This window comes from Anser anser (assembly GCF_964211835.1).
Source record: "Anser anser genome assembly, chromosome: 1".
Classification (NCBI taxonomy): Eukaryota; Metazoa; Chordata; class Aves; order Anseriformes; family Anatidae; genus Anser; species Anser anser.
In genome coordinates, this window is record NC_139720.1 from 1,698,625 (window position 1) to 1,722,273 (window position 23,649).

Below are 23,649 nucleotides of genomic sequence, written 5' to 3' on the forward strand. Positions count from 1 at the left end.
AGCTGGGGGGGGGGGGGGTTGAAGCGCCGCGCATGCGCGCGGCCACCCGGCGGCACCCCCCGCCGCCGCTCCCGCCCCTTGCACCGCCGCGCGGGGCCGGCAGCCAATAGCGTTGCGGCTCCGCGCCGTGATTGACAGCCGCGAGGGGGCGGGGCGAGGCGGGCCGTGAGGCGACGGAGCCCGCCCCTCCTCCTCCCCCCCCCCCCTCACCCCCCCCCCTTCCCTCCCGCCCCGGCTCCATTTTCTCGCCCCGCTCCCTCAGCCCCGGCTCCTCCGCCCCGGCACGGCCCCAGCGAGCCCCAGCACGGCCCCGCCGCCCGCCAGCCGCCGCCGCCATGAACGAGGAGTACGACGTGATCGTGCTGGGCACCGGCCTCACGGTGAGAGCAGCGCCCGACGCCGCCGCCCCGGGGCCTGCGGCCGCCGCCCCGCCGGGCCCCGCCGCGCCTCACGGCCCCCCCCGGGCTTCAGCCGTTTACCGTGGCTCCCCCCCCCCTTCCCCCGGGTCTTTTCCTCAATAATCCCGCCGGATTACAGCCCCCCCCCGGCTCCTTTCCGCAATAATCCCGCCGGATTACAGCCCCCCCCCCGGGTCATTTCCTCGATAATCGCTTCATTTTATCGCTTCCCCCCCCCCATAATCCCACCGGGTTATCGCTGCCCCCCTCCAATAACATCCCAAATTATCACAACCCCCTCCCCAATAATCTCGTCGGATTATCGCAGCCCCCCCCATTTATTTCCTCAGTAGTGTCCCTGGATTACAGCCCCCCCGCCCCAGTCCTTTCCCCAATAATCTCCCCAGATTATCACAGCCACCCCCCCCTCAATAATTTCCCCAGATTATCACAGCCCCCCCCAAAGATCCCCACGGGTTATCACAGCCCCCTCTGTTCCTTTCCCCAATAATCTCCCCAGGTTATCACCCTCCCCTAATAATCTCCCCATTGTATCAATAATCTCCCCATTTTATCGCATTCAATCCCCATTTTTAACCCCCCCCCCCCAGTTACTTTCCCCAATCTCCCCAGGTTACCACCCCCCCCTGCCCCCCCAATAATCCCCCCGGGTTATCACAACCCACCCATACCTTTCCCCAATCTCCCTAGGTTATCACAACCCCCCCCCCCCGATAATCCCTCCGGGTTATCGCAACCCATCCATCCACTTCCCCAATCTCCCTAAATTATCCCCCCCCCCCCCCAATAATCCCCTGGGGTTATCACCCCCCCCCCCCATCCCTTTCCCCAATAATCCCCCCAGGTTATCACAGCCCCCCATCCCCCCCCTAATAATCCCCCCAAGGTATCACAGCCCCTCCATGCTCCCTTCCCCAATAATCCCCCCGGATTATCACAGCCCCCCCAGACCCTTTTGGGGTGCTGAGCCCCCCCCCTCAGCACCCTCCGGGGCCGGGGCTCCTGGGGAGGAGGAGGAGGAGGAGGCCCCAGGAAATGCGGTTCTTTGGCGGAGGCGGGGGACGGACGGGGACGCGTCGCCTGCTTTTATTTTTAATTTCTGATTATTTTTCTCATTTTGATTATTTCTCCCTCGCTCTCCCCCCCCAAAAAAAAATAGCCGAGGTTGGATGCAAGTCCCTGGAGTCGCGCCCTCCGCGGAGCCGAGCCCGGCTTAGGGTGGAGGCAGAGCCGGTTACCGCTCCGCCTTTGCAGCCTTGCAGCTCGCCAGCCAGCCCTGACTGCAGCAGGAGGGGGATGGGGCCGCGGGCGAGCCCCGCACGCCTCTCACAAATCCCTCTCGGTTTTCCCCTTCACCCCCCCCAAAAAAAAAAAAAAAAAAAATAATAATCCCTCCCCGCGCCTCCCGCTGCCGTTTCGGGGTTCGGTCATCCCTCTGCGTATCCCCCCCAAAAAAAAGGAGAGCTGACAGCGCTCGTCTTGGGGCGCGGCGTTGGGGGCTTTGTCCTGTTGCGGAGGATGCTGCGCTGCAGGCTGTGAAAAGGGGAAAAAAAAACAAAGAAAAAAAAAAAAGGAAAAAAAGAGAGAAATAAAATGGCAGCACTGCTGCCTGCGAGGTTTGGGGGGGGGGGGGGGGAGGATTTCTGCTGCCTCCCGCCTCCGGGGAGGCGCTGCGGGTGCAGCGAGGGTTTTGGGGGCATTGTTTGGAGGAAAGGAGGTGGGGGGGGGAAGAAAATCCAACGCGGTGGTGGGGAGGAGGCTTGGTGCCCGTTAAATCGCCTTTCCTGCCTTTGTTTCCTCCGGTTAGCTGGGAGAGGTGGCCAGACAAAGAGGGATCTTCGGGGCTGCCCGCGAGGTGTTTTTTTTTCCCCTCTCGGTGGTAACGGGGAATAGGAACGTGTGCGCTTCCCCCCCCCACCCCCCCACGGGGCTCGGGCGGCGTGGCTGCTGCCCCGGGATCCGCTTGATGAGACCGCTCCCAGCACGGGCACGAGCGCCCCGAACCCGGGAGGTGGCCCGAATAAAATGTGCCGGGGGTGGGGAGCGGTCTGCGGGGTGAGCCCGGCTTTCCCCCCTTCCTTTCATCCCTTTTCTCCACCTGCCGCTCCTCTGAGCCGGCGGGGCCGACGTCGGTCGGGAACCCTTTGCTGGGGAACCTGTCCTCGCACCCGGCTTCAGCAAAGCAGGGAAAGGAGATTTTTTTTGGGGGGGGGGATGAAATACAAAAAGCTGCTAAATGACGCCCTAGCGAGGGGCGGCTGGGAGCCCCCGTTAAAATGTTAATTTCCGCTTCAGAGCGAGGCTTGGTGTCGAGTCGGGCGAGCGCCGCGCTTAATTCCCAGCCGACGGCCGCCCGCGTAGATTTGACGAAAGGCGGACCCTGGTCCGGGCTTCGGATGGTGCCAAGGCCGTGGGTCCGCGCTGCTGCCTGAGCAGGACGAGGCCAGATTCTCGGGTGCTGCACCCTGCTGCCGCCGGGCTACCTGTCGTCCTGCACCCATCTTCTGTACTCGTCCCGCGAGAGATGCCCCGAGACGTGTCCCGGTGACCCCCCGAACCCCCTCGGACAGCCCTAATCCCGCCAGCTGGGAGAGGCAGCGAGCGGCGGCTCTCCTGGAGGGTTTTTTTTTTTTCCCCCCTCTTCCCAAAGCGCAAAAAAACGGAGCCCAGGAAGCTCCGCACCGACGTGAGAGAGGATATCTTCCCGGCGAGGGTGACGGAGCGCTGGGACGGGCTGCCCGGCGAGGTTGTGGGGTCTCTGGAGGTATTCGGGGCCCGTCTGGACGCCTGCCCGGGCAGCCCGCTCTAGGGAACCTGCTTTGGCAGGGGGGCGTTGGACCCGATGGTCTTTCGAGGGCCCTTCCAACCCCGACACCGAGCTCCCTGGGTCGTTCCGCTCCTCAAGCGGCCACGAAGAGCGAAGGCGGCCGCTGGGCTGGGATTCCCGGCTCCCGAAACGACGTTTCACCGATGGGAGGCCCCAGGTGCCAGGCCGCGCGCGTCTTCGGCCGCCTCTTTGTGGGGTCGCTGCTGGGAGCAGGGCCTCGGCGAGCCTCGACGGCTGTAGGGCCGTTGCCTTGGGCGTTTTTAATCAGCGGCTGATTGGGATTTTAATCGCGCGGGAGCGGCACGAGCTTCGGGACCTGTCCGAAGAGCGCCGCTGCCCCCTTTGCATCATCCCCTGGCAGCCAAGGGGGGGTGCGAGGCGGCGGAGCCCGGAGAAGCCAGAAACCCTCCCCAGCCGCGTGTGTTTGTGCCCATCCCGCTGAAGAAGGAGCTCCTGCCGCGCCGGGACCCGCTCTGGAAAATAAAGGGGGGGTTTTTGGTGGATGTTGTGCCGTGGGGATCGTCCCCTCGGAGCCGGTGGATGGAGCGACGCTGCCTCCGGTTTTCATCGGCGGGAGGAAATCCTACGAAGCCGCCTTCTCCCCTCCTGAATCTGAAGGACTCCGCGTAGAAAAGGCCATCCCGCGACCCGTGGGATGAAGAGAGCACTGATGGACTCAAGCGGGGAAACCCCAACACCTCGGGGTTCCCCCCTTACTCCCCTGTGGGTTTTTTTTTCGTGGATTTCCATGGGACGTGCCACCTCGAAACCTGCGCACGAGGTTTTGTTGGAGCCGGGCTGGGTGCCCGCAGCCTTCTCCGCCGCGTCGCACCGCCGGCAGCTGCTCGGCTTCACCCGTTTACGCGGGGTTTCTGGTCAGAAAGCCCCGGCTTTGAACTCGGAAGCTCCCCCCCTTCTTTTTTTTCCCCCCACCAAGCAGTCTCCGGCCCTTCCCAGGCTGTTGGGTTCCCTCCCTCCGCACCCCGAGCGCCGTGCCCTCGCTCCTCAGCCGCAGCCCAGCGCCCCGGCGGCTGGGAAGAGCCACGGCTGAGCCGCCGGGGAATTGCCGAGCTGGGAGGATGACCCCAAAACCCCGTTGTGCCTCCTGGAGCGCGCTGTCAGCTCGGCGGCTGCGATGGGAAGCGACCGCAGGAGGCCTCAGCGGGGTCTGCAAGAACAAAACGGAGCTGCTGAAGGGGCCCCGGATGAAACAGCGCCGTGGTGCCTCACCGAAATCCCCACGTCAGCGTTTGGCGGGCATGAGATGAGGTTGAAAAGGCGTTGGGGAGCTCTTCCGTCTCCTCCAGGAACCCGGATTTGCTTTGGGGTGATGCTGGCCGTGGGGACGGGGGTTCGGGGGAGAAAACCCCAGGTTTTAGCGGGGACGGCTGGCTCTGGGTTTGGTTTAGGCGAGGGAGTCGCGCAGGCTGGCGGCGATGCCCGTGGCGCTGCAGCCCCGGGTCGCGGCGGTAAATCATTAACGTTTTAACTGGCCCCGTGAACGCCACCTGTGCTTCCTCCACGCTGTAGGGTTCGTGGCTCTCTGGTAGTATTGTAATACGGGATTTGAGGCAGCCACGTCTGCCCCGGAGGGTCTCTGCCCGCTTCCGCGTCCGGAAAAACGCGGAGGGGCTTTTGTAGGATGGCGTGGAGGGTCCCGTGGTGGGGAAGGAGCGGCTGACGGATCGCGGAGAGGTTTCGTGGGGAGCGGTGACCGTGAAGTGAAGCTTTGGGGGCAAAGCGTTGGGAATCACAAACCCGGCTCGTGTCAGGCGCTCGGCTCCGTGGGGCCTGGATCCCCGCGGGTAAGGGGCTTGGTCTTGTTGAGGCAGAGCAGGAAGGCTCAGCGAAGCCCCAAAAATCGCTCTCAGGCGCGCAAGCAGCGAAGGTTTTTGTCCGTCCCTTTGGTTTGAGAGGGGGCTGGCGACCGGGTTAGCCTCGAGGTCGTGTTCGAGGGGGGATTTGGCTGTGCGAAGCCTCAGCTGGCTCCGCGGCCCTCCGAGGTTAGGCTCGGCCTCTCGCTGTCGCCTTCAGACGTAGCGGCTGATCCCCCGCCCGGCGAGCCGGGGGGTTGTAATCCCAGGGGGTACAGAGCAAGGGTAGCGGAGTGCCCGCCGAGCTGATAAAGCTCCTAAATGGCTTAATTTCGTGCCACCTGCACCCTCCGAGAGTAATTCTGGCTGTCCTGCGTGGCAAATACCCCAAGATCGGGTTCTTGATGGAGCTTCCTGGAGCCCTTGGAGGCAGGATCGCTCCCGGTGTCACCGGTAAATGCCGGCGCTGCCCCTCTAAGAGGATGAACGTCGTTAACCCGATCGCTGGTGCTTTCGGAGCACAGATTTCCCTAACCTAAATACGTGAACTCGTTAAGGGGAGCCCTGGGCTGCGTGGTTTAAACACCTGGGTTGGCTTCCCGTTGCAGACGGCGAGCCTCCCAGCGGGTTGATCCATCCCGAGCGGAAGAAGTCTTTCAGGTTGTGGGTTTGATTCCGGAGCGAGGCAGCCGGTGCCTTTCTCCAAAGGACTGCCCGAACCTTCAAACCGGGGCGCGCAGCAGGCCGTGAGAGCGCGTCGGTAGCGCAAACGGAAGGAGCCTCAAGGGCAGGTAACCTCTCCTCACGTCTTTTTGTTCCCTCTCCGTGCAGGAATGCATCCTCTCCGGGATCATGTCGGTGAACGGGAAGAAAGTCCTGCACATGGATCGTAACTCGTACTACGGAGGGGAAAGCGCGTCCATCACGCCCCTGGAGGATGTAAGTACGGGGGGTGGCACCCGGCTGTCGCGTCCTCCCCGGGCACGCAGAGAGGGTTTTTCTCCCGGGGCAGATCCAAAATAATTCCTCGTTAAGGGTTTCCTTTGAGGAGGAACGTTTGATGGCAGCCCCGTGCCAGACAACGATGTTTAAAATATTAAAACCGGGGAATCTGCTTTGAGTTCGTGGCGGAGGCTGCCCTCTCCCGAGGCAGGCGTTGTGCTCGGGTTACCTTTAGCCGCGTTAAACGGTGTTTTGGTTCGGCAGGTCGTAAATTGCCGGGCTTTTTAAGCCTTGGAGGAAGAAAGGATGGGTGAGGAAAATAATGCTGCCCGATTCTTACTGTAAGAGCTCACTGGATGCGCTTTGTGTATTTGCGTCAAAAGTTAAACCCAAACTAAAACCCTGGCCGAAAGCTCGCTTACGTCCTGCTGGGGAGAGGAGGGGGCGGAAAGTGTGTGCATGTGGGGGAGAGAGCCCGCCCGCGTGGATTTCGTGTGCCCCAACGAGTTTTGTTTTCTCTCCCAAGCTCTACAAAAGGTTTAATCTACCGGGAACTCCACCGGAATCTATGGGACGAGGACGAGACTGGAACGTGGACCTAATTCCGAAATTCCTTATGGCTAACGGTGAGCGCCGCCAGCTCCCCGGTCTGCCCCCTGAGCTTAGCTTGGGACCCTCAGCCTGGGTCAGTGTGGCCGGGGCTGGTATCGAACAAAGGGCCTGAGGTGGCGCTGATGAAGGAGCTGCTGGAAGCTCGCTTCCCTTGGCCTGCACGTGGGCAGGTCTTCGTAATTCCCGCTCTTCCTGCGTTTGGCTGCGCGCCTCTCAAATTCGGGAGGTGGCTCCAGCTCGGAGCGCTCAGTCATAGCCTGTATTTTGGGTTCTAACGGCCCTTTTCCAGCATCCTCCCCTGAAGTGTCTGCATTTGTAGGCAGAGTTAATGCCATGAGCTCCTGCACTGTTGTTATTCTCTGGCTTAGGAAGGAATCCCCTTCCTTACCCCCCTTTATTCCTTCGGTACGGCTTGCAGACTGGCACCCCTTGTTGGTGCCGTGAGTTCGTTAATCTGGGAGCTCTGGTGCTGAGACAGCTCTTCTAGACCAAATCCGCGATCGGCGAAGTTTTTTTTTATCAGCGAAAACCAATTCAGGGGCAGCTCGCTGCCAAATGTTGAGCGTTTGCTACTGGAATCTCACGTCCCTGAAGCAGGAGGGGATGGGTGCGTTCTGTAGGGCCAGCCCCGCTCAGGGCTTGTGCGGTGGGAGAATGGTCGATTCCGGTCAAGGTTCGTCAACTCTAGTTTCGGCTTATTTCTAACTCACCTAGAAGTCCCTCGAGGCGTGCTCCTAAGGGACAGCGCCCTTCTGGGGATGTGACTGGGTGGTGAGAGGTAAGGGGGTAAGGCAGGGACTAATCTGGGGTAAATCGGTGGACGATTAATGCGCAGAAGCTGCTGTGGGCCAAAGACACGACCGTGTTGGTCGCGCTGAGTGTGAACGGACTGCAGGGAGCAGAGCAGCAGCGCGTTAACGTGCTGCAGGAGGGCTGGTGGAAACCGCAGAAATAACAAGGAGGCTCTTAACTGCCTGGGAGAAAACGTTAAAGCTGTGCGACAGCACGCCAGTGAGTACCCGCTGCTCCCTGCCTGTTACGCGAAGGAGTAAGAGCTGGGTGGGTGTGCGGCTGCTCTTAGGGGGCTTTCGTTGTGCTGGACGGACCGCCCGCCTCGCTGGCCTCCTCTCATCTTCTGGCTCCTGAGCAACCCCTTGACTTCTGCCCAACCTCCTTCACAGGCCAGTTGGTAAAGATGCTGCTCTACACAGAAGTCACTCGCTACTTAGACTTCAAGGTGATCGAGGGAAGCTTTGTCTACAAGGGAGGGAAGATCTACAAGGTTCCTTCCACTGAGGCGGAAGCCTTGGCGTCCAGTGAGTAGTTGCACGTGACTTTGTTTCCTGCCGCGGCCGTCGTCCCTAGACGGGTTCAAATACCAGAACATTTCATCTGTGCTCATGTCAAAAAGGTTTTAGGCTGTCCGTGTGGCGCTGCGCGTAGACTTCGTCACTGTAACAAGTTAATGCTCAGCACACGATTCTTCTGCATCTCGTCTGACTTCAGGCACCACTTGCCGTGTGGGTCCTGGGCTTCCTGAGCCTTGAGCTCCTGTTTTTGTGGAGCTTTTGAGGAAGGAGAGCTCTGCAGCGTTTTACTTCCTCACAAGCTCCGAATGCAACCTTTTGCTTCCAGATCTTCCAGAAATATTTAATGTCGGGTCCTTGCTGGATGGGATTGTGTGAAAAATGTCAACGTTTGTCAGCAGGCAAACCAGAATGAGTAATTCCACGCGGCACCCAGCTCGATCTTAATTGTTGGCTACCTAAATTGCGCTCTGGAGATAAAACTACTGCTCCTAATAGCTTAGAGACCTGTGTTGGGAGCTAGCAGAGGGCGGTCCGTGACTTGTAGAGACCCATCGTGCGGTCAAAGCAGCGCTTGGAAATAAGGCTCCCTGTGTGCAGCTCGTCTGTACGCCGCAGCCTTCCTCGTGACAGACACCCCTGGTGCCGCTGTGAAGCAATCGGTTGTTCTTCAGCTTGGCCGCGTCGCTGTCCTCCAGCGAGCCTCTTCGGAGGCTCAGGCTGGCAGGAGGAGGAGGAGGAGGTGCCTTTGGTGCCGCCTTCGCCTTCACGTTTCAGCAGGCCCGGTCTCGCTTCTCCAATTTGTAGAGAATTAAAATGCTTAAAGGGGTGCCTTGTGCAACCTCACACTTGAAATTTGGACTCCAGCGGAGGTTTCTAGCTAACCTGGCGAGGCTGCGGCAATGAGAGAAGCCGTTTAGGAGCTTCGTGAGTTTGACGATCTCTCGTTTTCAGGCTTGATGGGCTTGTTTGAGAAACGCCGGTTCAGGAAATTCCTCGTGTACGTTGCCAACTTTGACGAGAACGATCCCCGAACTTTTGAGGGCGTTGATCCCAAGAAGACCACCATGCGTGACGTGTACAAGAAGTTCGACCTGGGGCAGGATGTTATCGACTTCACGGGCCATGCCCTCGCGCTGTACAGGACTGACGAGTAAGTGTGGGTGCCCTCGGGGCTCGCAGCTCGTGCCCTGTGGGATTGGGGGGGGGATACCCTGCAGCGTCCGTCCCTGGGCGCCGCGTGGACCTTAAAACGCCGGGCCCTGTGCTGATGGGGTGTTTGTATCTCGTGGGTTCCTGGGGCTGACGCGGCGTCTCCTTCCTGAGTGAAACCCCTTGTGACGTGAAGCGCTTCTGGAAGGGCACCTCTGGGGAAGTTCCTGCCCGGAGCAGCCAGAGGGTGGGGAAGGGAACGTCACGGGAAGTGAAAGCTGCAGTTTTCTGAGCGCGTTCTGCTCTAAGCCTCGGTTGCGTGAACCGCTGCAAACCCTGTAACTGCCCTCTCCAGCTATCTAGATCAACCGTGCCAAGAAACAATCAACAGGATTAAGCTCTACAGCGAGTCGCTGGCTCGGTACGGGAAAAGCCCGTACCTGTACCCCCTCTACGGCCTCGGAGAGCTGCCACAGGGATTTGCGAGGTGAGAACTTGCCTTTGGGCTCCGGAGTAACCTCAGCCCTGCCGTGGCACCTTGCTGGGGGGAATCAGGTGTGTGGGGTTGGTGCTCAGGCTTCCGGAACGCGATGCTGCGTAAAAATCCTGCCATTGTTAACGGTTCTCGTGCTGTCTCGGTCAAGAAACAATTCTTCGTGTGACGTTTCTGGTCCTGGGCTTGCTTACTGCCGCTTGTGAGTGGTGGTAGTTACAGCCTGCTCAGACAGGCAGTGTTCGCAGCACGTAGTCTGTCCAAGAAGCTGGATTTGCCTCCCCGGCATAGCTGGTGGCGTCTGTGCTGCTGAAGTGGCTGTGTTGTGCCGAGCAGACCCTTTCTGGCTGGCTGCGATGGCACCTGCAACTCCCTCCGAACGCTGGCTGGTGCCTTGCAGGAGGAACGGCCGGCAGCAGCCGCTGCCTGGGTGGTTAAGCAGCGTGTTTTGAAGAAGTTTGAGTCTTAATAATGTGCGGTTTGTCCAAGTGGAACAGAAAGAAGGGGCTGGGAGGGCTGTTAAACAAATAAATAAATTGCGGAACGTGCTCCAATGGCTTTACTCTTGCAGGCTAAGTGCTATATACGGAGGCACCTACATGCTGAACAAGCCCATCGAAGAAATTGTGATAGAAAACGGCAAAGTGGTTGGCGTGAAGTCTGAAGGGGAGGTACGGTACCCTCCGGTTCTTTACTGACCCATGACCCCACGTCTCAGAATTGAGGCTGGCAGCCGTCAGTCTGAACAAAGGCTCGTTAAAGCCAAATTGCTCGGCTGGCGGAGCTCTCCTCTGTGCCAGCTCGTTCACCAAGAAGCCTTGATGGCGAGGAGCACAGTGCAGCAGTCCTGGAGTTGGAGCAGGTCTGGAGGGAGCAGCAAGGTCGCCTTCTAAATAAATAGGGCTGGCAGAACTGGAGAGGAGCTGCTTGGCGTGCCTAACCTGGGCACGAAACCGTTCTGCCCTTGACGTTAAGCTTTAGCTGCTCAGCCTGCTGGCTTTTCCACAGTTTCTTCTCAACCCGGCAGCAGAAAACTAACTAGCAAGAGTGCTGCAAGCTGCTGGGAAGCTATAAATGTGCTTCCAAGTGCAGCGTGAGCTTTGTAGGACGGCTTAGCCCTCCCTGGTAGGGTAGTGTGTCCTGCCTGGGTATGGATGACACGTCCTGGCTAGCAGCAGAGGTGATAATCCACACTACAGACTGATGTGCCCAAGTGCAGGCTGCCTGGAGGCTTCAAATCAGCCGAATGTTAAACTATTGCCGTGACAATGAGTGCCGGTGTGAAGCGGTCGGTCCTTACCCGCTCGCTTCAGCCTCGAGCGCAGCGAGTTACGGTCCTAGCCCTGAAGGACCGGGCTCCGTGGTGGTCAGAGCGCGGGGCTCGTGCCCTGAGCGATGAGGGGAGGGTGCGATCGGCCACCCGGCTTCACGGAGCGCGTGCTGTCACTGGGGTTGTCAGAGCCGTGCTGCTGGCAGCGGAACAAAAGCCTCGTGTGGCCGGGGGCAGGGATGGCCGCCTCGGAGAGCTCGCGAAGCTTCCCCCGAGTCGGCAGGTTCCCGGGCTGCCCGCGCGCCGGTCACTGGCCGCCTGTCCTCTCCGCAGGTCGCTCGCTGCAAACAGCTCATCTGCGACCCCAGCTACGTCTCGGACCGGGTCACGAAGGTTGGCCAGGTGATTCGGGTCATCTGCATCCTGAGCCACCCGATCAAGAACACGAACGACGCCAACTCGTGCCAGATCATCATTCCACAGAACCAGGTCAACCGGAAATCAGGTGCGTGGGGGGCCGCCGTGCCCACGGCGCGCGCAGGTCTCTCCGTGCTTGGGGTGAGGCGGCACAGATCTCAGGGTGGCCTCACAGTGCGTGCTCTGATGGTCCGATGAGGAGCAAACTGCACTTACTGCGGCTCCTGGGGCGGTTTCCTTGCCCTTTTTCTGGAGGGAGGCCTTTCAGTGCGCTTTGTCTCCGGGGGAAGCCTTCCGGCTTCCTTCTGGGCCACGCAGCGCTTGCACGGAGCTTTCGAACCCCCGTGTGGCTTTGCTCTTCTGCTCCCCGGGTGCGTTCCGCTCCCTGGGCGTACCCTCCGGGGTTGGTTTGGTGGTGCTGCTGCTCCACACAGCTGCTGGCACCCTTCAGAGCCGTGGGATGGGGCTGAGGAGGCGTGCAGGCCGGAGGGGAGACGCAGCGGCGTTGCTTTAGGCCTGCAGAACCACCCCTTGTCCTCGGGTGAGGGGTCAGCTTGCTGCTTCCAGGAGCTGCCACGGCTACAAGAAGCTGAATTTGGGGTCTCGCAGGGCTGTTCGTGTCCAGACCCATCGGTTGAGGCGGGGCAAAGACCCCTCTGCGCTCAAACACGCTCTTAAACAAGGCTAGGAGGTAGAAAGAGTCAGGGGAACAGAAAGGGGGTGTGAGCGTGTGAGGGAGAGGAGGCGTTGGGGCCGAGGAGGGCCAGACTCGGGCTGTGGGATCACCCGGTGACCCGCTCCTGCGGTGCCCTTCCCCAGATATCTACGTCTGCATGATCTCCTCTGCACACAACGTGGCGGCGCAGGGGAAGTACATCGCCATCGCCAGCACCACCGTGGAGACCGCGGACCCAGAGAAAGAGATCAAGCCAGCCTTGGACCTCCTGGAGCCCATCGAGCAGAAGTAAGCGCCCAGCGAGCTCCTTCTGTCCCCCCCCCTCACCTCGCCCCTCTGCGGTGAGCGCTCAGCCCGGAGCACGGAGGCGGCGGGGACCCGGAGGCCGTCGCCGGGCTGCACGGAGGCGTCGAAAATCCGAATTCGCTCCGCTTACACGCTGGGCGGAGCGGCGGCCTCTCATCCGGCTGGTTTGCCGCTGATGCTGCTCAGCGATGCTTTAAAAACCGCGCTGAGGAACCTTTTTTTCTTCTTCTTCTCAGGTTCGTTAGCATCAGCGACCTGTTTGCACCAACTGACCTGGGAACCGAGAGCCAGGTTTGTGGGCGCGGAGCTGGGGGGGGCGGCAGCGGGGGCGCGCAAGGAGGGGCCGGGCCCTGCGCTTAACCCGCTGCTTCTCTCCCCAGATCTTCATTTCTCGCACTTACGACGCTACCACTCACTTCGAGACGACGTGCGATGACATCAAGGATATTTATAAGAGGATGATGGGATCAGAGTTTGACTTTGAAGAGATGAAACGCAAGAAGAACGATATCTACGGGGAGGAGGAGCAGCAGTAATGAGAATCTCTAATTAGGAGAAATTAAATCGGCTAATATGAATATATAAGGAACTTAATGAACACTGTATGAAATTCAATATTGTAAGGCCTGCTTTTGTAATCCCATCTCTGAGAGATTGAAGAGTACTGCACTGGTAATGTTCCCCTTTTGGATATCATGTGTTAATTATTTCATTCTAGTAGGGCTGCTGTCCAGAATCTGGCAAATTACTGACTGATTTAATGACTAACCTCGTAAGTGAAAGGCAGACTGAACCTTTCTTTTTTTTTTTGCAGACGTAGATGTTGGTGCAGATTGAGATAACTCATTGACAGCTGTGTCTTACCTTGTATTTTTAATCATTTGTAAACATCCTTCACAATTATGTGCTTCTGGTGAGCTAGTAGATGTGACGGTTGTCACTCAAACCTGATTATCAAGGAAAATAGAAACTGAGCACTCCATTATTGTGGACAGCATCCCTAAAGTCTCTCCCATCAATCTAACTCTGTGGCAAGTTGTATTATGGACAGAGCCCACATCTATTGTAGCAGCAAATGTCGGCTTAGTTCTGGGCACAGAACTTAACCTCCACTTAAGCTTCTCAAACTGTTTACATCGGTTGGGACACAGCTGTGCCTAAGGCTCCTTTGTGTTTTAATCCTAATAAAATTGAGAGAACAAATTACAGAGCAGGCAAGATGTGGAAGTATTTTCTGTACCCTGGTGGCTTCTCAGACGGACCAAACGGCACTGCGGTATCGGTATGACAGAGCCTGTGCTTCTCGTGTCTCCTGAAGGCTCCAAATGATTTCTGTACTGCGAAGTAAAGCCAAATTCTGGAAAACCAGTCCTGTGCTCTGGTCTGATTCACTTCAGTTGTACGAGCAGCCTCTCTTCTCCGAGATCCCGCGGATCTCTGCCTGCCAGGGTGAAACGTGAGTGGCGCAGTGCGTTTCCTCCTGTGGAAGGGGCTCGGGCTGCCGTGGGTTGGCTCCTGAGGCCCTGCTGCTCCCCGGGCTGCTTTTGGCAGGGGAGGCGATGCAGCAGCGCAAGGCCTGTCGCTGTAGGCGTGTGCGCGCTCCTTGCAGCCAGCCCCTAGTGCCTGCCTCTAGGAACAGCGCTGCTGGCAGCAGCAGCAGCAGCACACAGTCCTTGCTTTGTGGCTCCGTCGCAGGGTGCCGGTCGTGCTTCGCCTCGGAGGTGCTCACCTGGGGAGTGAAAGGCGTGCGGCCCCTGGCTCAGAGCGAGCTGCGGGGCAGGGCGGCGGGCAGTTTGAGGCGCAGGGCTTGCTTTTTGTGCCCTGCCAGGAGCAGTGAAAACGCCCTGCAACGGCTTGCCCTTGCTCTGAGCTGCGGGGCTTGGACAGGCAGCAGTGCTGGGGAAGGAGCCACCTTTCTCTGCAGCTCCTCTGCCTGTAGCCGCTGCTGAAGGGGGAAGCGGGCTGTTGGCTCTCAGCTCCCACACCCAGCGGTGCTGCGCCCAACCTGGCTCCTTCCTCCCTTGCTCGGGGCTTTCAGCACTTCCTCCCCCGGCTGCTCGCGCCCATTGCGGGAAGCACGGTGCCCTTTCCATCGCCGCACGAGGCTCGCCGCAGTGGCTGCCGCAGGGGAAGTTCCCCCGTACCCCGTGCTGCTTCTCCCACCGCCTGCTGCTCTCCTGTGAGCTGGGTGCTCTGCTGGGGGGGGATTACGGGGCTGTAGCACTGCTGGCGGGCAGCTCGTCCCAGTGCCCGACCGCCTCTGGGTGCAGAACCTGTCCCTAACCCCCCAGCCTGACCCTCCCCTGTCCCAGCTCCATGCCGTTCCCTCGGGTCCTGGCGCTGTCCCCAGGGCGCAGAGCTCAGCGCCTGCCCCTCCGCTCCCCTTGAAGTTGTAGCGCACAGTGAGGCCTCCCCTCAGCCTCCTCTTCGCCAGGCTGAACCCTCCCCGTGACTTCAGCCGCTCCTCACACTTCTGCCCCTGCAGCCCCTTCCCCATCCTTACCTTCTGCCCCTGCGTGCGGAGCAGGAGCACCCTACCCGGAGAACAGCCACGAACAGAGGGGTTTTTCCAGGTTTTAATAGACAAACTCTATACAAAGTCATCCTGTACACAGCTTCTCCTGTCATTACTTTTTTTTTGTTTTTAAAACACAACAAAAAAACAAAGCACCAAAGGCCAACCCTGTCCCCCACGTGCGTACGGAGGGGCTCTTACAAAGGTCCTCAGTGCTGTTTTTCTTCGTGGTGCGTGTTCGTTTGACCTACCATAAATAAGAGGGTTTTGTTCCAGCATTTACAAGACTTTCCCTAGGCTGGAAAGCATTCACGTCCCAGCAGTGAAATGGTACCGAGGGGCAACGCGGCGGACTCGAAATGTAGTGTGTAGAGGCTGCAGGCTCCCCGACCGCTGGGCAATGGTCCCCAAACAGCTTTTAAGACATCCACCCCCCGCCCCGCCCCCCAGCACCTAACGCATGCATCTTGTGTACAGTGTCACGTGGAAAATGCTTTTACTACAGCCGGCTAGTATTGCTCCTACCCTTCAGGTACGCTGCTTCTCTTCTCACGTTCCTATTTCTTCCCCGGTCAGCTGCACTAACTGCTTAAAACCACCGCAATAACTTAAAACTGTAACATTAACGTAACCGCTGTCCTACGCCCAACTCGACGGCAGGGAATAAATCCCCGGGGGGATTTGCATTAGCCGTCTTTAAATAATTTCTATGTACAGAACTAAAGCCAACCTGCCCCTGCCCCTGCTCTGTGCGTGCGCGGGGCTCCCGCGTGCGGCGCCAGGACGCGGGGGCCGACCTGCGGAGGATCACAACCCTGCAGAGGATCACAACGCCCCCGGCAGCACTGCGGGGACCCGGGGAGGAGCCGCGCCAGGGCACAGCTTCGTCACCTGCAAGACAGAGAGGTGGCACTGTCACTGTCACTGCCCCGCTCCCCTCGTGGCTCCGGGCAGCAGCACCAAGGCCCCGGGGTCCTGCAGGCGGTCCCTCGGGACCCCGGCTCCCCGCAGACACCCAGGAGCTGCTCCCGGGGTGTCTTCACCCCGCTCCTCAGCCATTCGCCGCCTTTCAGGGGAAGAAAGGGGTCGATCCCAAGCACCCCCTCCTCTCCCTTACCAGTAGCTTCTCCTAAACGGGGCAGCCACTTTCTGCACCGTCCCGAGGAAGGTGTTGACGTCAGCCACGAGGATTCCTTTGCTTTCGAAGACCTCCCTGCTGACACCGGGCTTCTCTGCGAAAGGAGGAGCGGCACCAAGTCACACACGCGCATGGGATTGTGCTGAGAGCCACAGAAAACGCCCCCCCCCAAAAAAAAATCCCACTGCAGTTATTCTGTTTTGCGAATGTGAGCAGATTTAATGACAGCGCCTCGCGCACAGCCTCAGCCAAGCCCGGCCACAATCAGAGTGTGACGCAAAGCCAGCCACAGGCTCGAAAACCTGCCAGAATTTACCAGACCTCCAAAAAAAAAATAAAAAAAATCCGCTCATTTTGCCCTTTTACTGCACTGACTCCCCGTGAGACTGCCCGCACCGTACCCACACCTCAAATCAGTGATTCTGGCAGAAATATGAGCAAAAAAAAAAAGGATGTTTCCCCCAAAGGAAGTTTCTTGTCCCCCCTCCACCTGCACTGCACCGTCCCACAGAGTTTTTGGGGGGACGCCTGGGGCTGAGGGCAGCGGCAGCGGCGCCCGGAGCCTGTCCTTACCCGTGAGGTACACGGCGAACCTGGCGCGGACGTGCTGGACCTGCAGGTTCAACAAGCACTTCACGTACTCGGAGGTGGGGGGCGAGCGGGAGTCGCACGAGTGGTAGTGCAGCACCTCGATGAGGTCGGCTCCTTGGCACGACTTCAGGATCAAGTTCTTCTTGTGGGCATTGGCGTCCACCCTGCGGGGAGAGGGGCAAGGTGAAGCAGCAAGGGGCAAGGGGCGGCACCCCAATCCTTCCCAGGGAACGAGCGGGCACGACGGGACCAGCTTTTCCCCCAGGCATGCTTCTTCCAGCCTCGCGGGCACTTTTCTACTTGACACCCCGCACCACAACGGAGCTGAGAGACGCTCCACGCGTGCCGGCGACGAGCACAAGGAAAAACTCCTGCTCTGAGCTCAAGGAAACACCCGGAGGACTGAAAAGCAGGTCTTTGAAACAATTACCGTGCGCTAACGCTAACTGCTTAGAGCGGAGGGGATCTGAGATTCCTCCCCGTCTGTTGCCGCACTTTCAGCTCGGCGGGAACAGCCCGGTTTCCTCTTTGCTCCGAGGCCGTTACTCGAAAGCTGACCTTTCTGGCCAGCGGTTTAGCACTAGGAAAGGCAGCCCGCCTCGTAAAAACGTCCCTCTCCGAGCTCAGCTGGGATAAAAGCAGGACGTTTTAACGAGCACGTTATGCCCCGTCTTCTCTTTTTCCAACTGCATTATTTAAGCACGCATGCCGTTGCGAATAACCTTAAAGGGGGAGAAGTTCTGCTTTTCCCAGCGAGGTTTGATTTTACACGCTCCCCGCAACATCCTGGGGGCCTCTCTCGGAGCTCCCCCGCTCACACGGGTGGTGGGGCAGAAAAGGAAATGGCAAAAAGCGGAGGGGCAGAGAGAGAGGCCCAGGAAAGCACCCTGAGCTCCCAGTGCCTGTGCGAATGAGCCAGGGTAGCTGGGGCAAGCTCGGTTTGCAGCTTCTCAAGCGTAATTTTGTGCCTTCCCTCAGCCCCTCGCAGGCTGTCACACACACGGAGCGTGCGCCTGCCAAAAAGAGTGGGGGGAAATCGCCTTCCGGAGGTACAGCGGGGTGCAAGAGGCAGCTGCCAGAGCTCTGCCTCGTCCGGGACCACGTGCAAGACGCAGCATTTGGGGCCAGCTGATCCTCTCCAGGCCCCACGTCCTGCTGCTCCCTCTCGTACGGGTATCAAAAAATCCAGCACGTGTTATTTGCTAGCGTGCAAACGCTGACAGTTCCACGCCTGTGGTCCCTCCGTGACGGGGAGAGCTCTCACGGAGACAAAAAGCTTCGTGTTTCATCTTGTGAGAGGGGCCAAAACCCAACCGGAGGCACCTGACTCCCCGTGTCCCCACGCTGAGCATCCGAGGGGACGCCACACTCAAAAGGAGAAGGGAGCTGCCGCTGCAGAGCCATCACCTGACGTCTTCCCGGAGCTTTTTGCTCTCCTTGTAGTGAAGGAGCCACTTCCACCGTCCGCTCCCGTTCAGCTTCTCCAGCACCTTCACCACCTCCTTCAGCTGGCCTGGGGAGACAGCAAAGGGCCAGAGGGTAACCGAGGAGGAAACGGCCCCAAGGAGCACAACCCCTGCTCGAAGCAGGGCCACCACGGGTTGCTCAGGGCTTTGTCCAGGTGAGCCGCAAATATCTCCGGGGATGCGGGTTCACGGCCTCTCTGGGATGCGGTCCCAGTGTCTGGAAGCACACCCGCTGTGAATTTCCCCCCCCCCCCGCCCCCGATATCTCACAGGGTAAGCGTGCAACCTGTCCCATCACCACGCGTCTCCAGGAGCGTGGCTGTTTTAACGCCCCGAAGGAGCTGAAGACAACAGCACCGCGTCCCGTTTGCCCTCCCTTTATAGGCCGAACATCCCCGTACGTCCATCCCCCGCTCCAGCCCCTCGTGGTTTTGGCCTCCACCGTGTTTGTGCCAGTGTGTAAGTATTTTGGGGAGCCCCTGACCTGGACCCATCATCCAGACGGGGTTTCAGACACCGATTAGAGGGGAACAACTGCCCCCCGTTAACGCAGGAAGAGATGACACCCACGGGAAGATTTCGGAAGCGGATGTCAGAAAAGGAGCTGGGAAGCTCACCCCGAACATCCGCACACAGGAGGCGGCAGCGAGACTCACCCAGCGTCACCGTTTCCAACACCTCGTCGTCCGACACCACGAAGCCACCGGTGTGGAAGAGCTCCTGGTAGGTGTGAACCGCGATGTCCTCGGGGCTGTCCACGCCGGCGAACGCCACGTTGGGGCAGTGCTTCAGGCTCAGCAAGCACGGGACCTGCTCAGGGCAGACACACGTACGTCAGTGCCGACAGCTTCGACCACTTGGCGCACCGCTCGCCCCACCTGGGGACAAGGTGGGGATCTGCCTCGTCCTCTGCGATCAGAAAGGGACCGGGAAAGCAGAACTGACTCGCTTGGTGATTTTAAAAAGAGCTGTTTTCAACAGATCTTCGAGAAGCAGTGCTCTTTCTGTGTAAATAACAGCGTGTCCGCAGGGAGTGACAACTGAATTTACGGGTACAGTTAGTGCGAAGGTTAAAAACCCATAAAATGGACCCCGATACTCACGCGTCCCAAATGGCGTTCCCAAATTTTGGTAGGAAATAAGCAAAAAAAAAACGGTAGTCTCGGGTCTTACCTTGTGGATGTGCGAGGAAATGTCCTCGTTCCTGATCACGACGAGCAGCCGGTCGCTGTCCGGGCGTTTCGCGCTGCAGAAGCTCAGGGGCTCGATCTCCACGTGGCCGTCTTTCTTCAGCAAGGTCTGAAAGAGAAATCGCTGGGAAGGTTTGCGCGAGGGGTACCTTCGGAGCCGGGCGAGAGCCGGCAGCTGGCGGTATGACTGCTGGAGGACAGCAGGGGCTGCGACCGCTCGCAGAGGACGAAAAAGCAGAGGAAAAAGCCCCCTGCGTCTCTGGAGCGTGCGAGGAAGAGGGAAAGGGAGAGAGACGGGGAAACCAGGTGGGAAACGGGGCTGGCCGCGATGCGGGGGGCGTGAAATCAGGGCTGGGAGCCCTCTGCCTGCCCCACCTGATGCGTCTCCCGCCCGGAGCCACCCCTCCCCACCCAGCCTTACCTTCACTCTCGCGAAGAAAGCCTCCTCTCCCGTCTCCACCAGGTAAAACATCCCCGGGCGCCTGCAGGCCCCCTTGGCCACGCTGCGCAGGCGGCCCCGCAGCGTGCCGCACAGCTCCGCCACCAAGTCCCCGAACGCCGCCGTCCGCCCGGGCCGGGCCGGCCTTGGCCGACCGCCTGCGGCCTCGCCGCGTGCCGGGCCCTTCCCTCGGTCCTCTCCTCCCGCCTCCACCCTGCTCAGCGTCAGCCCGTCGAAGCCGGCGTACTCGCCGAGGACGGCCGAGGCGTCCCCCTGCGGGCCCCGCGCTTGGTTTTCGTACTCGAGCTCGCCGAGGCGGAAGGGAGCGGCGCGGGCGCGGTTTCGGGACGCGGCCCCGCTCCTCTCGTGCTGGGGGGGGTAACGGGATGGGTCCCCGCGCCGGCGGTGCCAGCCAAAGCCACCCGGCCGCGGGTCCGAGGGCAGGATCGTCACCTGCAGAGGGCTCCTGCTCCGCGGGGACAGAGGGACGGGAGCTTCTTGCCCGGGCAATGTCTCGGACACCGCCCGGCGCGAGCGGTCTTTCGGGAAGATGCTCCCGGAGGTAGGAAGGGGCAGCTGCCCCCGCCTCAGGATCTGGTTTAGCTTGCAGTGGAAGCGGAGGTGCTCCATGTCCAAAGTGCGCTGGGTCATCTCCTCCGAGCCCCTCCGCGCCCCCAGCAGCGACCCCGGCCAACGAGACGGCCCCGCGCTGGGGCGGCGCCTCTTGGAAGGCCGCGCGTTCCCCCTCCCGCCCCGGCGTTTTTTGGTGACCGTGAAGTTGAGGTAATCCTTGGAGACCCCCCGGCTGTCCGTAATGTTGACGTACGGTGGCACCTGCCTGCTGCCGGCCTCCTCCGGCCCGCCGGGATCACCGGGCTCGGCCCACCGGCAGCCTTCGTCCGAGCTCGGCGAGCCCCAGGCCTCGCTGCGCCCCTCCACGCCCCCCGAGGAACTGCAGTCGGTCCTGGCGCCCCCGGCACCCCCCGATCCCGGGCTGTAGCAGCCCCTGGATGGAAGGAGAGGAGGCGAAGTCCGTGCGGGGCACTCCCAGTCCGAGTCGCTGGGGTAGGACTCGTAGGAGAGGTCGGCCGAGCTCGAGCCCGCACGTCCGTCCGTGCTGGGGAAGCGTTCGGCCCTCGGGCCAGCACCCGGCACGTCCCCAGCGTCACCGCCCCCCGCGTCACCGAGCCCCGCGCTCTCCGCAGAGTCCCCGCGGGCAGGTAACAGCAAGGATGGGAAGGGGGGAACGGGGATCGCTCCCTCCTCCACCTCCACATCGGCACGGCGAGGCTCAGGGAACACGCCGGGCTCCTCGGCCTCGTGCTCGCCCTGGCCACCCGCGGATCTGGGCTCCCCCCGCGGCACAAATCCTGCTGAAAAAGACGCCGGGCCGGCCAAGGGGACGCCGCTTCCTCCCTCGCACTCCTCGTGCGGGACGGGTTCCTCCTCGCGGCTCCCCGCCACCCCGGCCCCGGGCCCGGCACACGCGTGGCAGGCGCCTGGTGGCCGTTGTCCCCCGAAGCAGGGCCCGGGGGCGCCGCGCGGAGCACGACTCGTGTCGGGGTGCGCGCCGAGGACCGAGTCCGGCTCGGCGCCGCGCCGCCCTGCTTCGTGGCCGCGTGGAGGAGGACGAGGAGCAGGCTCCGGCTCACCGGGCACGAGGACACCGAGGGGGGAGCTCTCTGCTGCCTCCGTCCAGCACAGACCTGGGTCTTTTTTCACCTCTCCTGCAAATCCGGGCTTTACGGAGCCGTCCGGGCTCTCGGCGGCCACGCTCAGCTCCGCGGCAGCTCCGTGCTCGGGGGGCTCCCCAGGGGGGCAACGCAGCCCCCGCTCACTTCGCTCTAACAAGCGGCGAGGGGCATCGGCACCCCGGGGAGGCTCCTGATCGGGGGGGGCAGGTTGGTTGCCCGGAGGCTCCACCTCTCGCATCGAGGAGGAAGAGGAATCTGATCCTAGCGGGTCGCGGGGAGAGGTCTCCGGCTCCTCGGCCGCCACCGACGCGTTCGTTTCATTGCTCCCAGGGGGCTGGCGTGCACCGAGGCACGCCGCAGCGTTCTCCCAGGCTTCGGGGTCCCCTGCCCAGGCCGTACGGTCGAAGGCGAAGCCGTGGCCATCACCAGCTCGCGAGGACTCCCCCAGAATGTCAGGGCGGCTGGCAGGGGGGCTGCTACGCCGCCCTTCCACCAAACCCTTGTTCCGCTCCGGGCTTGATTCACCAGAGCTCCCCGAAGCGAGGGCGGCACAAATTTCGCCTCCACGACCTCGGGGAAGGCAGCTGCTCCCTCCGGGGCTGCTCCTCGACGGAGCCTGGACGAGCGCCGCGGCCACGTGGACCCCTGGAGCGGCCCCCACGGCCGCTGCTCCGTCAAAAAACGCCCGGCAGGCAGAGCTGGGGCCAGGGGATGAGGTCGGCGCCGGTCCCCGCGACTCGAGGCCAGCCGTGCCAGCAGCTTGGCTCCCGGCGAGCAGCCAGGTTTCTGCAGAGGGCGCACGATCCTCATCTTCCTGCTCCAAACCATCCCCGAGCGCCTTTCCAGCAGGTCCAGCGCAGGCTGTGGGGACACGGGGGTGGTGCGTGCTCGGAGCGGGTGGTAACGGCGGCACCAACGCGCTGTCACCCATGTCGGCTGGGCCGGCTTCGCGTGCCAAAGCGATGCTGTTTGTCCCGGCGCCTGGGGTGGCCAAAGCCCCCCGGGGCTCTTGCAGCGCACCCACGCTCGGGGCCGTGCCACCAGAGAGCCCCCGAGAGGCAGCCCCGGTCCCATCCGACAGGGCCGGCATCGATTGGCCCTCGCAGGGGAAGGCTGAGGCAGCAGGGGCGGGCGCGGGAGCCTCGCCGGGAACACCAAAATCCCTTGGGCACGCCAAATTCACCGGCTTCCACTCCGCGTCGGCACCACCTCTTCCAGAAGACGCTAAATCATCGGGCCCCGCCGTCACGCTGCCGTTCTCCGAGTCCTCTTTCTCTGCTTCTCCCTCCTCCACTTCTTCCTCCTCTCTTTCCGGGCGCCCGAAGGGGTCTCGCGACGCCCTCCCTTCCCCACCGAGTCCCTCGGGCTTTGCTCTCTTGGGACTCGCTTCCGAGGGCGTCGGACGAGAGGCGCGTGGCGCTCCGCCGCTGCCGGCCCAGCTGCTCCCCTCCACCTCCGCACCACTCCCAGCGCCTCCCGCGCTCCCCCTTTCCTCGGGGGGACCGGGGCCACCCCCCGAGCCTGCCGCCCAGCCGCTCTCCGCCCGCTCCCCGCGTCCGCGCTGCGTATTCTGGGGAGCCGGGCTGAAATTCCGGGCTTGCTTGCGTGGTTTTTCCCCGCCCAGCGCGGCTCGGGGCGCGGGGGCATCGTCGAGCTCGTCGGAGGGGCCGGGGGCGGTGGAAGCGTCGCGCTGTCCCTCCCTGGGCAGCTCCGCCTGCAACGACACAATCCGGAGGTTAAGCCTCAAGGGAGGCAAAGGCAGGGAACGGAGACGGGCATTTTAAACGCCCAGACGTCAGCGCAACCACCCCCCTGCAGCATCCGCGGAGACGAGTCTGTCTCCGAAGCAAGCCCGGGTCGAATCCTTACCCCGCGATGAGCCCACAGACGCCCAGGGGAAGGTACGAAGCTTTCTACCTCATTTATATCGTGAGGAGGCTCAAAAAAAGAGACCAAAGTGCGCAGAAGTTGTCAGCCAGTGCCCAGAATATGCAACAGCATCCTCCTCTTTCTGCTGGGTTTATCCGCCCGAGCAAGCCGTGATGGCGCTGCGGACAGCGATCCCATGTTTCCTCCCCCGAACACTCCCGCCTGCTCCACAGCGCTGAACCCACGCTTTAAAAACCACCGGGATATTTGTATTTTGTGCAAAACAAAAAAGCTGCAGCAATACGGTGGCTGCCTGTTTGCTCACGGGGCAGAGTTCTTAAAGGGATTATTGTAATCTGAGAATTCAGGCTTGAAAAAATGTCAGCAGGCATCTGAATTTTAATTTTACCCAAATACCTCCACTCCTGGCCATCTGCAGAAACTGAAAACTAATAATAATAATTAAAAAAATAAACTCATCTGGAATAAAATTTTCGCTAACTTCCCCGGAG

At 60.9% G+C, this 23,649-nt stretch overlaps 2 protein-coding genes across 11 annotated transcripts in view; one reads left to right on the forward strand and one right to left on the reverse strand.

Annotated features, from left to right (window-relative positions):
• The first annotated feature begins 134 nt into the window (after positions 1 to 134).
• On the forward strand, positions 135 to 13,603 carry GDI2 (GDP dissociation inhibitor 2). Of its 3 annotated transcripts, none has more exons than XM_083841230.1 (11): positions 135 to 380; positions 5,892 to 5,999; positions 6,529 to 6,628; positions 7,796 to 7,930; positions 8,876 to 9,074; positions 9,429 to 9,560; positions 10,138 to 10,237; positions 11,170 to 11,341; positions 12,073 to 12,217; positions 12,472 to 12,526; positions 12,616 to 13,603. In XM_083841230.1, the coding sequence occupies exons 1-11, from the start codon at positions 336 to 338 to the stop codon at positions 12,769 to 12,771; spliced, it is 1,347 nt and encodes a 448-aa protein (XP_083697356.1). In that variant the 5' UTR covers positions 135 to 335; the 3' UTR covers positions 12,772 to 13,603. The 3 variants fall into 3 exon arrangements, with proteins under 3 accessions (XP_083697356.1, XP_083697358.1, XP_083697357.1); XM_083841232.1 differs by lacking the exon at positions 135 to 380 and adding an exon at positions 2,895 to 3,168 and having other exon boundaries at positions 3,246 to 5,999; XM_083841231.1 differs by lacking the exon at positions 135 to 380 and adding an exon at positions 3,046 to 3,165 and having other exon boundaries at positions 3,246 to 5,999.
• Positions 13,604 to 14,799: 1,196 nt separating this feature from the next.
• The window catches only part of TASOR2 (transcription activation suppressor family member 2), a 39,119-nt gene continuing 30,269 nt past the window's right edge, over positions 14,800 to 23,649 (reverse strand). For all 8 annotated transcript variants that reach the window (XM_083841360.1, XM_083841362.1, XM_083841363.1 and 5 more), the window contains 7 exons: positions 19,557 to 22,982; positions 19,119 to 19,244; positions 18,602 to 18,755; positions 17,887 to 17,992; positions 16,462 to 16,643; positions 15,868 to 15,982; positions 14,800 to 15,641 (listed from right to left, as the gene is read on the reverse strand). In XM_083841360.1, coding sequence (XP_083697486.1) covers positions 15,638 to 15,641; positions 15,868 to 15,982; positions 16,462 to 16,643; positions 17,887 to 17,992; positions 18,602 to 18,755; positions 19,119 to 19,244; positions 19,557 to 22,982 — 4,113 coding nt within the window. In that variant the 3' untranslated portion in view covers positions 14,800 to 15,637. The remainder of the gene's footprint in view (positions 15,642 to 15,867; positions 15,983 to 16,461; positions 16,644 to 17,886; positions 17,993 to 18,601; positions 18,756 to 19,118; positions 19,245 to 19,556; positions 22,983 to 23,649) is intronic.